The 13,705-nt window shown below is 39.9% G+C and overlaps 1 protein-coding gene across 1 annotated transcript in view; it reads left to right on the top strand.

Annotated features, from left to right (window-relative positions):
- The first annotated feature begins 1,055 nt into the window (after positions 1 to 1,055).
- The window catches only part of atf6 (activating transcription factor 6), a 39,241-nt gene continuing 26,591 nt past the window's right edge, over positions 1,056 to 13,705 (top strand). The window contains exons 1-8 of the mRNA XM_023804506.2: positions 1,056 to 1,270; positions 1,922 to 1,998; positions 2,550 to 2,640; positions 3,440 to 3,537; positions 4,051 to 4,156; positions 4,425 to 4,622; positions 6,819 to 7,045; positions 13,390 to 13,566. Coding sequence (XP_023660274.2) covers positions 1,165 to 1,270; positions 1,922 to 1,998; positions 2,550 to 2,640; positions 3,440 to 3,537; positions 4,051 to 4,156; positions 4,425 to 4,622; positions 6,819 to 7,045; positions 13,390 to 13,566 — 1,080 coding nt within the window. The 5' untranslated portion in view covers positions 1,056 to 1,164. The remainder of the gene's footprint in view (positions 1,271 to 1,921; positions 1,999 to 2,549; positions 2,641 to 3,439; positions 3,538 to 4,050; positions 4,157 to 4,424; positions 4,623 to 6,818; positions 7,046 to 13,389; positions 13,567 to 13,705) is intronic.

Here is a 13,705-nt window from a genome sequence, read left to right as displayed (position 1 = left end):
TCTATGACCATATTCTATAGCCAAAATATATATATAAAAAAAAGCCAAAACCCACTCTTAAGTTGTAGGATATATGAGATAGCTTGATTATTTTCTATCCACTCTTAAAAAGTAAAATATTTCGTTAATTAAATCAAACTCGGAATCTGCCAGAGGTAACAGCCCATGTCAGGTTCTGTTGGTGACAGGACAGATCCAATCTACGTACAGGAGCACCGCTAGAAATTTTGGATCCCATGAAAGCACATAATTTTGCACCACAAATTTTTAATCATCCTAACCCCCCCCCCCCCTCCCCTTTACTGCACCCCTGCCCATATAAGCAACATCCATCCATCCATCTATTTTCTGAAACGATTTGTCTTATTCTGGGTTGTGGGGAGTCTGGAGTCTATCCCAGAGGCTACAGGCGAAAGGCAGGTAACAACCCAGAATGGGGCGCCAACCCAGCGCAGGGCATTTAAGCAACAGAGAAACAGAAATGGCATTTCCATAAGAATTTTGCTTTGGGAAATAATAATAAGTTAATCTTTGGTCTAAGACACCTTGCTCCTAATGATGCATGTTACTGTTGATTTTTTTATTAGACCTTAATGAAACCAAATTAAATCAGTAGCAATATAACTCATTATAGTTCCGATGAGGTGCAAGTTATAAAAAATATGCATTTATTTTATTGGAATTAAATGAACTACAGAAATGTGTTTTTGAATAAATAAAAATAAATCCTCAACTTGATGTGATCAAGGTACTAAATCAAGCACTCATTTAAAGAAATTAAATTACAAGCTCAGTGCTCTTTAAAAAAAAAAAAAAACAATACCGGTTTTAGTCACTGCAAGCAATATTGACAGTATTTATGAATATTGATTTGTACGCCAATGTTTATACCTTATTAATGAAGGCATAAATAGATATAATATCGGCTTCTTGTTTGTGAATATAAGTCACACATTTCGTACAGTTCCGTCTAGGGCTCCTCCAGTAAAGTTGGTTCTTTGTGCATTTTGTCCTCGCGCCAGACCCGTAATTTCTGCAAACCAGACGTATGTGTACACATTTCATCAGGCACCGAGGGTCCATTCTAAGCAGAAGGGATCGCCCAAAAATCAAGACGCAGAAACAGCCCTGAAAATAGTTTCTGTAACCGATGATTTGGGGAAAATGGCGTCAGATTTACTGTTACTTTTGCAAGATCAGTTAAATCAACCTGATGGGATTGGACGTTGTTCTGAGGAGAATATCTGCATCGATCAAGATGAAGAGTTTGGTACAGTATGCCGGCGTCACTAAAAAGTGTACTAGTTTTGTCACCTAGCTAGTCATTTAATTATCTATCCAGTAACAACATAAACATAAGGATATGAAAAAAAATCTTCATGTCTGTACTAGCTCCTTTGGTAATTTTGTCTGTTAATTTGCTAGATATGTCGAAGGGAAGGTAAATTATCGGTATCTTAAATATTCGAGTGTTGTCGATTTTGCGTTAACAACAAGAACCTTGTGAAGTCTGCATAGATTTATGACTACTTTCATTTTTTAACTGAATATTAAATTAAAGAATTCGGATCTATACATTTCTGATCGGACAGCTTGTCGATATCAAAGCGTCTGAAATGCGTTGCTAGGAGATTTCTAAGCGCCTATCAACGAGCCTTACGTGTTTGCAGTCGATTGGTCAGTCCCTCACAGTGGGCTGGTTTTGGAACACGCAATCCTTCTGTGTGTGTCCTCATTACAGAAAGGAACCTATGGCACTGACAGAATAAAAAGCAATAAATTAACCTTTAAAAACATCTATAGCAGAAATATTATTATTGTTTGTTTATCCACCCCCGAAGGCACTGGTGCAAATATGTTTCCAAAGTTCATGAGTTGCTCCTCTTGTCCTCATGGCCCTATTACATATATATTTATATAGATAACAACCTCTTCGATGAGCTGGACAATATATTGGATGCTGATGACCTGCTTCATTCCCTGGAGACATTTAACCATGTGAGTGCCACAGTGTACATTCTGGGTTTTACATCAGAATGTAAAACACTCATGATAGATTGACCAGTAAAATGGATGGGGTCGAATGGCCCAGTTCACTGATGAAAATTTAGCATAGAGGAAAAATGTGTGTATGAATTTGTATATGAAAAAAATGTATAACAGCAATTTTGATGATGGTCACATTCATAGTTATGCTTTGTATCCTTTGTATGATGCGTCAAAGAATATTACCTTCTGCATAAAAAAGTACTTTTATTTATTATTTATACTTTTGCATTTTTATTGTCTCAACTCTAATTGCTCATTGGATAAATAAATAAAAGTAAAACTATTATTCCTTTTTATTATTATTTGAGTGTTTTAATAATTCTGCCAGACCAAATGCCCTATTCCTGGTTATTAAATTGCAGTTATGTTTACCTTCTGAAGAAATTGGTTGACTTAACTAATGTATGTTAATGCCTGTCCAGCGTGATCAAATTGCAGATCGGCTGTCTGAAAATGTTGTTGAGGATATATTGATAACTGGGGCCTATTTGCTCCTATAGGATGGTGACACTGAGGAACTGGACTTTGATATTGATTTTCATTTTGGGGACTGTAACCCTCTTTATATGAAGAGCAGCAGCTGTAACACAGGTAGGTTGACCCCATGGATGGTAACCTTGAAGCTGAAAGGGTCTTGCCTGCTTCCAGGCAGCTGCAGTGCTGTTTTTAGGCCTGAAACATCTGTTGTACGTTGGCCCTTTTTGTATGGCCCCCAGTTCCATGACCACGATGATGTTTCCATCGAAATATTCCAGTTTCTGCACATTGTCAACTGACTTTGTCACTTTCACGTGTGCAGTTACTTCATACATCCTTAAACTTTTCCAATCATTATAATTCTCAGACATGCGCAGGAGAACACAGCAACTGGCTCACATTTTTCCTTCTTTCTTTGTAAATTTATACCAAAGTATTTATGCAAATTTGAGAAATAAGACAAATGTGAAAATGATAAACACGTCCTCTGCGTTATCTAAATGAGAGGTTTTATTGTGCGCCTCTGAGTAATTCTTACAGTCTCATTCTTGAGAAAGCAGGGCTTAACTTTATCCTTCTTAATACAGCAACACATCAGGCAGCCAATAACCTACTGATGATACAGAAGTGAGTCCTGGAAGACAGATTTTTTGCTGTGCCAGGCTTATACCAGTGTCTGTGAAGAATATATTTAAATTTAGTTCAATTTAACTGAAGGTCAATCATTATGAGCTGTGTGTTATTATTAGTTAGAATTAATTCTTTACACCCAAAATAATACTTAAGACATGGAACTTATTACACTTTTAGAAATTATTGGTACCCAATTTCCCAGCTCTCCTGACCTAGATATTGGTAAAATGGAGGGGTATGATTAGCAGCTATATTTAACATCTTGGCACCGTTATTACAGATGCAGGAATGGCCATACACTCACTAGCCTCATGTGCTAGGCCAAGCCCCGTCTCTACCCCCAGCCCAGCGGGGTCTCTGTCTCCCCACAGCCTGCATGTAAGTAGAACCCCCCCCCCCCCCCCCAGCACATCCCAGATGGAGCTGTTGTGAGCAACCGCAGCCCGTACCAGCTGCTGCTCAGCTGCGGGGGGTGGGGGTGGGGGCAGTAGGACGGGGAACAGCCTCCATATCCCTGAGGCCCAAGTGAGTAATTAAAAATTCTGCATGTTGATTAACAGCTTAATCACCCTGCAACACATCATCAAACTAATTACCCACAAACCATTTGAGATGTGCATCATTATTAAAAGGGTGTGGATAAATCAGTTGGTATTAACATAATTTTGGAGCCAGTATATTTACGCCCCATCACAGGAAGTTAAAACTGCAATCTGCCCGATGACACTCTGTGTGTTTTTTTTTTTTTTGCATGAAAATGATCATGCTGAGTTTATAATTGCAATGAACGGCACATGTGTAGAAGTGAGTTAATTGGTAAAGCATGCTTCAGGCCTGGTGGCCTCCAGTCATATTAAAGTCACATGATCTGAGGCTGGTGACCCTCTGCAGGGCGAGAGCCAGGTCCCCCAGTCCCAGATGTTCCCTGTGTCCAGTAGCTGTTCTGGCGTCACGCCAGAGGACATGCAGCAGAGACATACCAAGCGGGCTACCAGAGGTGAGGGTGCCTCTGCTGGGCTCGCGCTGATTGGCAGATTTGATGTGCGCACTCCTTTCTTGCAATCTTTTTCAAGAATTGGCTTTTTGTTAAAAATATCACTATCATTTGGCAGCTAACTTTTTATCCTACCTTTAATGTTAGTTTTCTGATTGAAGAAGGTAACTTATACTTTGTAACAGCTGCATTATCTTTACTGTTTCTTTAATGCATTTCCCCCCCAAAAAGGCAGTACGATTTAATTTTGCATTTATTTTTGACTTGAAAGTCAGATCCGCAGAACCATCGAAGCCTCCTGTTCCACTGGCCCCAAAGGTGGCCCTGCCACTTGAGACTGTCATCAGCGATATCCCAGAGCCCCGAGTCACTGCTCCTCTCCAGCCCAAGACCTTTGTGATCCATACACTGCAGGCGGCGCCTGTGACCACACTGCCCCCTGTGGCAGCACAGCCGGCCTGCCTGACTGGTAAGATCTCCTGCCACCTCATGGAGCTATTGCGTTACTGCGTCCTATACATTCAAATTAAAATAAAAATTACTTTGCAAACACTAAAAATTCTGTTGGTTTTCATTGTTTTAGTATTTAGTATCTGCATTTACTTAATAATTCCGATAGAAAATAGGATTGTTCCAAAAGATGAAAAAGTTTTGTTTTGAAAAAGTAATTTACTAAAGCTGTATATGACTGGGCACGTGTGAGTGAATGGCATGTAAATGCACCCTACGATGGACTGGCACCCCAACCGGACCCCCCACAACCCTGAACAGGATAAGCAGTTAAAGAAATGGATGGATGGATGGATGGATGGATGTATATGAACTGATAGAACAAAGAGTCAGTCTGTGTGATGGACATGAGCAAGAAACATTCAACTGTTGTAGATCCATATTTTACTCTCTGTGATGTTAGTCAGAAGTAGCTGATTCTTCATAAATATATTATCAGTTACTATTGTTAGAGTCTTCTGAATATATATTATGGTGCTCCTTGTTGTTCTGCAGCTTTCTAAAATCGAACGAGGTCGTTAGTTTCTGCAAGGATGCATGTTCACTTATATTTTCCAATTTTGCCCTGGTTCTGTTTTAAAAAGTAGTTTTAAAAAAGTAGCTGCTCTTCAGAACCAAGCCAGCAGATGTCGCTTCTCTTCTGTTTTCTCAGTTGGATCTCAATCAACTGCCAGCTGAACCAGTGCAATTACAAAAATATGACTAATTTTGTAATTTATGGAAAATCCAAAACATTGTTTCCTTTCAGCACTGGCAGTAATCACAGTTTCCTTTAAGCATGTTTTTAGGTATCTCAAAAATCAGTATTTTTGCTGGCCATTCGCTTAGCAGAACTTGTTGGAGTTTACTTGCACGTAGGTGTTAGATTATTAGTTTACCGGACGGGTCACTGCAACATTTCAGGTTAAACGGACTTCTGAGTAATATAATAAAAGGAAAAAGGAAAAACTTTAATTTTAATTTATCAGGCAGCACGGTAAACCAGACTCCATTTATATAATCATTCTTAAATTGTTTTATGGGTTTTAGGGGTTTAAGGTCTTACTGTTCTCTTTAATGTATTTAATAAGTATATTGCACTTTGGTAAGTAGATATTCATGTACTAAGTACTAGATATTATACTAGGTATAAGTACTTACTGTGTTATGACACACACTGCATATGTCATTTGATTAATGGGTTGTTGATGCCTTTCTGTAAACACAGTTTTAAACCTTTTGATCATAACCAGTGCTTGGCTAGTTTTCATCAACTCCCTGGGTCACTTGTATCCCCGGCAAACAGCAGAGTAATCGTTGTAGGAGAAACTGGGGAAAACAAACCGCAGATATTCATCCGTCATCAGACCCTTTCGGCACCTTTTGTTTTATGTTGGGGTTTGGTACATGAATGACCTAATAACGATTTGTGTGGCTTTGCTGGTCAAATCAAACAATCTCTGGCAAAACAAAGGTGGCCTTCCCTGTCCTGTCCTTATTGTTAGCGTGGTCCTCCCTCCGGTCCGGATAGGAATCTCCTCTTTCCATCCAAAAAGACTTACTCAGTGCTTTCTCTCGCAACACAAAGCTGACTCCTCCCAGGCCGCCTGGGATATGACATACCTTCCGTCACCATGGGCACAGCCCGGTCCCTTTCCTACAATCGCCATTATCTTTTTTGTTTTGTTTTCTGCCCAGACTGGGCTTCCATGCTGAGCGAGGGCCCTTTTTCAGCTCGGTCAAGCTGCTCTTGACCAGAACTTGGCTCTGTTTATGAAGCACACAATAAAAAAACAGAAATCCTTTTGTTTTGTCACCCCCCCCCCCCCTCCTCTCCTGTAGTGTTAATGAAGTGATTATGGGCGCATTTCACAGAATTTTCTTCATTACCTTTAATTCTCCTACGCTCCCTGTTGTCTTGACCCAAACCTAGTTACGTTGGGTTAAAGAACAGCATCAGTCTTTCCACATGGATGAAAAACAATCCCTCTAGCTTTGTGTCTTGAAGCTGGGGGGTGCCGTCTTTTTTGCTTTTTGAGGTCAGTTTAATACCATAAATGTGGCATGTGGCCAAAATGTATATCTGGTTATGCATAGTGGATCTTGAGCTTAAACCTGTTGTCCCTGAGGATACTTAAACTCATCATTATACTGTAGTCATCTCGTCTCTTCCCAGGACATGCGGTGATGCTATCGCAGCCGGCCCAGGTGGTCCAGATGTGTCCTCAGGTGATGTCAGCCCCGCCCACGAATCACATGCCGGTCCGAGTGGTGACAACACTGGCGACAACCCGTGACCCAGTGGCCCTCCCAGGGGGGCGGGCCTTCCAGGCAGAGACTCCACCCATTATGACATCATCCTTGCGGAATCCAGGAACCAGAGAGGATGCAAGTCGTGTTACTGTAAATCCCCGTAAATGTTACATAGCTAATTGTGTTAATGACTGCCAAGTGTGCGTATGTGTGTGCGTGTGTGTGTGCGTGTGTAAGTGTGTGAGTAAGTGTGTGACAACAGTAGCATGAAGGAAATGTAAAATATCTGGTTCTGGTTCTGGGAAAATGGTGAAATGCAACATCTTCAAAAAAAGCAACATCCTCACACATCTGAATTCACTTTAACCTTAAAATTTAAAAATTCAAAGGCTATGTTCATGTTGTTCTAGGAACTAAGCTGAACCAAAACCATATGGCCAAGTTTTTTTTACTTTTATATATCTACAACACAGCTTAAAATCCATACCTTAAAAACTTAAAAGGCCTGGGCAATGTAACAGAATCATAAATAAGGGAGGTTTAATACTGACATGCTATGTGAACACAGCAGTAAATCATTTGCCATGTGTTTTGTGAGTGAATTCGTAGATATAGCTGATTATGCTTCCCTCTGTAGCTGTCAGGTTATTGGGAAAAATATGCTGCTTTTCATTTAAAACCCCCTGCAGTGATTTTTTTAATGTGTGGCCAGCAATTCTTCCAAATGAAATGGTTTTGTATTCCTTATTATAGTTGAAAGAATTAATATCTACTTATAATGCCTTGAGTCTCCTTGTTTTGAGGGTTAATATGGCTGGCATACAAGAGCGTGAATGTTCCATGGATACATGCCTGGGTGACAGTTTCTGCAGAAAACACGGTCGTTAGGAACGGATGACTTTGTAACGTCAGGCAGGGCCAGCAAATGTAATGAGGAGTCAGACCTGAGTGCGTTCTCCTCTGCTCAGAAAGTAAGCGAACTAACTACCCACATAATCAATTTTCCTAATGTTCGGCCACAAACAATATGGTGTGAGTCAAAGGGTGGATTCCCATGCCTTGATCCATCCGAATTCAATTGTAGCTGACAGCCAGATGGTATTGGAAACAATCATTTTGTTTTTCTTTTAAAGAGGGGAGTGAACTTGTGTCATGTTTTTGGTAGGTAATACAATAAGTGAAACACAGGTGAGAAACAAAAAAAAACCAGCACTGTGCAGTTTAGAGCAGTAATCTACTGAAGCCAAATCAATTTTACAATTTGGATTTAGCTATGAGCGGATTTGTGCCCTTGAGCTTTTCTACCAGGAAAATGTTTGTCGGACTGCAGATTTCATGGCGACAAAGAGAGTTCCTGGGGATTCCATGATGTGCTTATTTGTCTTGTGGAGTAGGCATTGCGACATGCTGTGGTTTGATGCTAAGCAGTCATTTGTTTGGTGGCCATGGACACCATGACCTGCCTGCTTCGACTGGAGTCGTATAGTACAGCTTTCCGCAGGAGGTTTTTGTTTTCAGAGTGATAATTAAGTGGCCTCTGGTGAGGTTCTCGCTTTTATTCCTTTAAACCCGCTGCTAGCTGGAGGACGTCCTTACAGACGAATCCGACAGCGCTGCCTCACTCCTGCCATCCCCCTGCCGTCTTCCCTGCCCTTGGCAGTCCGGCAGCTTGCTAAGTGAATTCCTGGTGTCGTTTCCATTTGTTTTAATGCATTTTGTCTCTTAACATTCCAAAGCGAAACGCCTCAGCAGGAAAAGAGCTGCATTCTCTGCGGGTGTGTGAGGCGACGCGGCGACTGCTGTTGAGGAGCTGGAAGAGGCCTCGAGTTCATGGCCAAGCTAGCGGATGCACAGTTTGGCTTTATGGAGTCTGCAGGAGTGCAGTGGGGTGTCAGTTTGTAGTTAAGGCTCACTGTAAATGCTGGCCATTTCCCCTTTAAGTCGTTTAAAGGCCTCATAGATTTTCTTATATTTGAATTACAGCATCGCGTTTGTGGATGTTGTTCTTCTTGCCTCATGCAGAGTGATAAAGTAAAAAAAACATTGACTGGTGATTTTAGCCATTTTTTTGATGGGTTTCTCTTTATTAGCGTTTGTTTTTCCCCATCTTGCATAACATAATGGTTGAGGACTAATGGTATATATACAATTATGGTACCTGTCCAATCCAAACGCTGTAAGGGAACCACAACAAATTAGGGAAGCAATTTGGTATTCTATAAGTTGGGTGTGATGCTGACTGGTTAATTAAATATAATGGATTCTTTATTAGTCCCTGTGGGGAAATTCTCTTTATACCTCTGTATGTGAGAGCAAGCTGGCTGTGAAGGGCAGCCACCCGCAACAGCACCCAGGGAGCTGGGGGTTAAGGACCTTGCTGAAGGACCAGCAGATGTGGTCAGGCTTGAACCGGTGACCTTCCGATCACTGCCGCAGAGGCTTAGCCCTCCAAGTCTCACCCTGCCCCCATCAGTGGCTTCTCTTTATAAATAATGTTTTTCAGAAACTGTTAGAAAGGCATGTAACAGCTTATCCTAATTACAGCTAATTATACCAGCAAAATATCTAGTGAATAATTTCTTGTAAAATTTCTTTTCTAATGGACCCGACCACTAGCATCATTTCAGAATTGTCATGGGTTCCACATTCCTGCATGCTTTTTAAAAAACAAAAATGTACGCAAGAGAATGCCAGTATCAACAAATATACTTCATCCATTTGCTTGCCCTAAAATAAAAAGTACAGATTTAGTTTACGGGGCTATGAAATTTGGATATTTGTGGCTTAAAACAGATAAACCAAGCTTTGTATTCTTGTGAGAGCTTGTATTCTCCAGTGACAGATAGATAGTATCTCTACAGAGCCGCGCATTTAATCAAGTTGTCACACTGAATTTACACAATTAGTGCTGCAGCTCAGAACTCTAAATACTCATAGTTAACCTGAATGATTTATGTTTATGTGTGTATAAATTTTTAAAACAATTTCCCATTAATACAGTCAGTGTTTTTCAATACTGACCCGAAGAATGTGTATGTAAATAAAGCTTTATTTTAGCTTTATGTCATGGGAATGACTGTTGTGTGCGAATAGATTCCCATTTTACAGAATTTGACTTCCTTTATTTAGACTGTCTTCAGGGAGGGTAGGATGTTTCTGTTATTGCGTAAGGTGCCACATGTCCATTGTGGGCTTTAAAGACTCTCGAGTCTGGTAACTAAACAGTTGTCTTTTTCCCAGGACCTCAAAATGGCAGGTCTCCCAGACACAAAAAGGTTTCTTAGGAGACTGAATAAAACATTGTGGGTCGAACCCAAATAACTTAATCGCCGAAGCGATTAGACGTTATGGACTGTTGTTAGATAGCCTGCCCCTGTAAATTAGGTGAAGCTGGACTCTGAAAGCTTTTGGCCGCGTTAATTGCAGGCTGCAAGTTTTTCACTTGTTTAATGTCCCATGCTGGTTCCTGTAGAAGCTGTTTTTAGGTTGAATTAAATTCTAAGAATTTCCTCAGATTAAAACAGTATTGACATTTAGTGAATGTATGTCCTTTTGTTGTTTTTAAAGCAGCAACATGCTAAAGAAAGTATTTACAATCTCATTTTCAATGTATCCACTCTTTTCAGACAAAATGATTACTATTATTATTATTTTATTACTTTTCTTGTTTTCCTCATGAAACACAGCGTTTGACATTACCCTGAAATAAAGTTTGCTAATAGGCTTATTTTTTCGTATATTTAAAACAAAATTATTATGCATATTATGTATATCATTAGCACAAGTAATCCAACTGCGTCATGTTAAATTTATGAACAAGGATAAAAATTATAACCTGTATTATTTGTTGTTACATAGTCATTCCGTAAAATCATTAAATGGTTGTGTGATTAGCTGTGATTAGGATATTGGTTCAAGTCTTTTTGGTGGAATTGTTAATTACGTTATTCACCAAACTATAATGGAAAACTCAGAATGCCATGCGTAATTATTAACAGAAAACGTAGTTTGAGTATTAATACTAGTAACCACCTTGTTTTGATTATGATTCAGGTTACAAAGTACAATCCAAATCTAAGTGTACCTGAAACAATTAAAGATCGTTGAATCTACAGTATGTGCACTACAGGCTCCTGAATTTGTAAAATTAATTAACATTGATTGCTTAATTGAATGTTTTTAAAGTCAAATGTTTTTTGAACCTGGTTAATGCAACAGATGTAACAGTTGTACAAAAAAACCAACTGCCAAATCATTCAGCACAAGCTGTTTATGCCAGCTAAGGAACTGCTCGAAACAAAATACTTCTGCAGGATTATTACAAAACGGCTCAGTAGGGAACCATCCTTTCCGTAAGGGATGTCCCTAAAACACAGCTGGTCAGACCTTCACACCTGTCAGTCATTATCCATAGTAGCATTATGACGTTACTGCCTACTTGGTTGAGTAGCTAAAAAGAAAATGCGTTTTTTGTTATTGCATTTCCCCTTTTTGTCAAATAATGATTAATTCTTCCAGAAACTACAATTCTTAGGCAACTATTCGAAACTTCCATTCTTAGACAATATTTCTGCTCCTTGATCAGTTATAATACCCTACTGGAGTTTCGTTTTTCAATGTCAAAATTATTCAGGCAATATTGAAACATGAGGTGATAAAGAATGCGAAAGAAACAATAGGGCTGGGTAACTAAATGTTACTATTTTACAGTTTCTCAACCCAATCCTCAGCTTAAAGTCTTAGGAGAGAGTTTGGTATGGGGGGGGGGTGGGAACTTAATCATTTAAATACAAAAGTCTCTTTATTATGGGAAATTAATGAACCCAAATTAATATTGGGGGGTTCCTACACCCCGGTCGCAGCTCTCCCCACAGCTAGTCCATGTTCCAGTCCACAACCTACAGGCTACAGCGAGGTAACATACTGTATACCAGGCACTTTAGGCTGCATTTTACAAAAGATAAGCTGAGTTTTTCATGGCTCACATTGCTAAATGTTGTTCACTGGGAATGTGAGCCAGATCCCAAGTTAGCTTAATTGTCTCTGGCTCGATCACTGCAATGTGGAACATTTTTGGCCTTTAGCAAGATCATTTGTTTAATCATCGATTTTGTCAACAGGAGTATTTTTTATTTTATCGCGGAAATGATTGAACTCAGCATCCTGCATTGACTTGGTCCCGCTTAAATAGCCTTCTCAAAAATTGCTTACAATAAAACATTTTTTTAAATGATTCTCAAAGACTAGATCCTAGCACAGAAATGTCTGGATTCACAGATAAAGTGAGCTGGGGAATGGAGCAGTGGATTGGGCGGCTTGGCAGGAAGTGCCGAGACACATGCTGTAGTGATTATGACATCATATCTGCTCATGGCACATTTGTTATGATTCCCCCATCACTCTTTCCACTTTGGCTGACACACCTGTTGTGGAGGCTGTGAGGGCTATGGCTGCGGCGTGTGGTAAATGACTATATGGCTGCAATGGCCCCCCCCCCCGTCAATGGCAAATGCTACAGAGCAATGGAATCTTCTCAGGACGCTTGCCACTCCTGTGTCATTATTGTGGCAGTCTGTGCTGACCCATATCTTCCCAAGTTACTGTGTTTTGTAATTAAATGAAACACATTTTGTCCACAGCTTTGTGTGTGTAGGTTTCTCTGCAGATACTGTGCAGTCCAGAAATATGCAGTTATGCAAATTGGCACCTTGAAAGTCTTCATATTGTGTGATCTTGTGTGTGTGTGTATGTGTGTGTGTGTGTAATCCAGGTATACCTTACCTTGTGGGGACCAAATGTCCCCATAACGTGATGAATACCTGTTTTTTTTACCTTATGGGGACCAGTTTCCTGGTACCCATATGGGAAAACTATTTTATAAAAATCTGTGACTGCAATGAAAAAACTAAAAATGCAAAAACTGTATTTTGTCTGGTTACTTATGGTTATGGTTAGGGCTGGGTAGAGGTTAAGGTTCTCATAGTTAGCATTAGCATTTTTCCCATAGAAATGAATGAGTGGTCCTCAAAAAGATATGATTACACGACTGTGTGCATGTGTGTGTGTGTGTGTGTGTGTGTGAGTGAATGTGCGTGATGGATAGGTGGATTTCATGTTCACCCTGGGAGCTGCTCATTGCACCAATGCTCATTCTGGTTATTAACCTTTAATTATATTGATGGCTTTATAATAATTAACTACATCTAAACAAAATGTATCTAATCAACAATCATAACAAAATCCATTTATCAAGGTGACAAGACTAGAGCTCTGACCAGTTTTGTTCAATCATTAAGGTTTTTTAAGCTTTCATTTTGTCTCATAACAAGCTAATGGAATGTTTTATAAAAAATTCTGTATTTATCTTGTCTTATGCATTCCAACAACGTAGTTGTGTATGTTTATTTTTATGTATCTTACACTGCGTGCCGATATTGTGGTAGCTCTGTATTAAATAAAACCTATGTTTGTTGACTTCTTTTGACTTCTGCCAGGCAACAAGGCAGCAGCGACTGATACGAAACCGTGAATCTGCATCTCTGTCTCGAAAGAATAAGAAGGAGTACCTGATGGGGCTGGAGGCCAGACTCCAGGTGGCGCTGTTTGAGAACGAGAAGCTGAAAACGGAGAATGGGACCCTGAGGAAGCAGCTTGAGGGTCTTTTGAATGAGGTGAGGGTGTGGACTGCAGACTCGGTCTTCAGCAGAAACCAGGCGTAGCCGTATCAGAACATTGACTGTAGTTTCCCCTTTGTCTTCCCAAGGACCCAGAGCTCAATGTTACCATTTATTTATGACAAATAAACAGTTC

This window comes from Paramormyrops kingsleyae, chromosome 15 (assembly GCF_048594095.1).
Source record: "Paramormyrops kingsleyae isolate MSU_618 chromosome 15, PKINGS_0.4, whole genome shotgun sequence".
Taxonomy (NCBI): Eukaryota; Metazoa; Chordata; class Actinopteri; order Osteoglossiformes; family Mormyridae; genus Paramormyrops; species Paramormyrops kingsleyae.
Note: the sequence above shows the minus strand (reverse complement) of the source record. Positions and strands in the feature narration are given on the sequence as shown.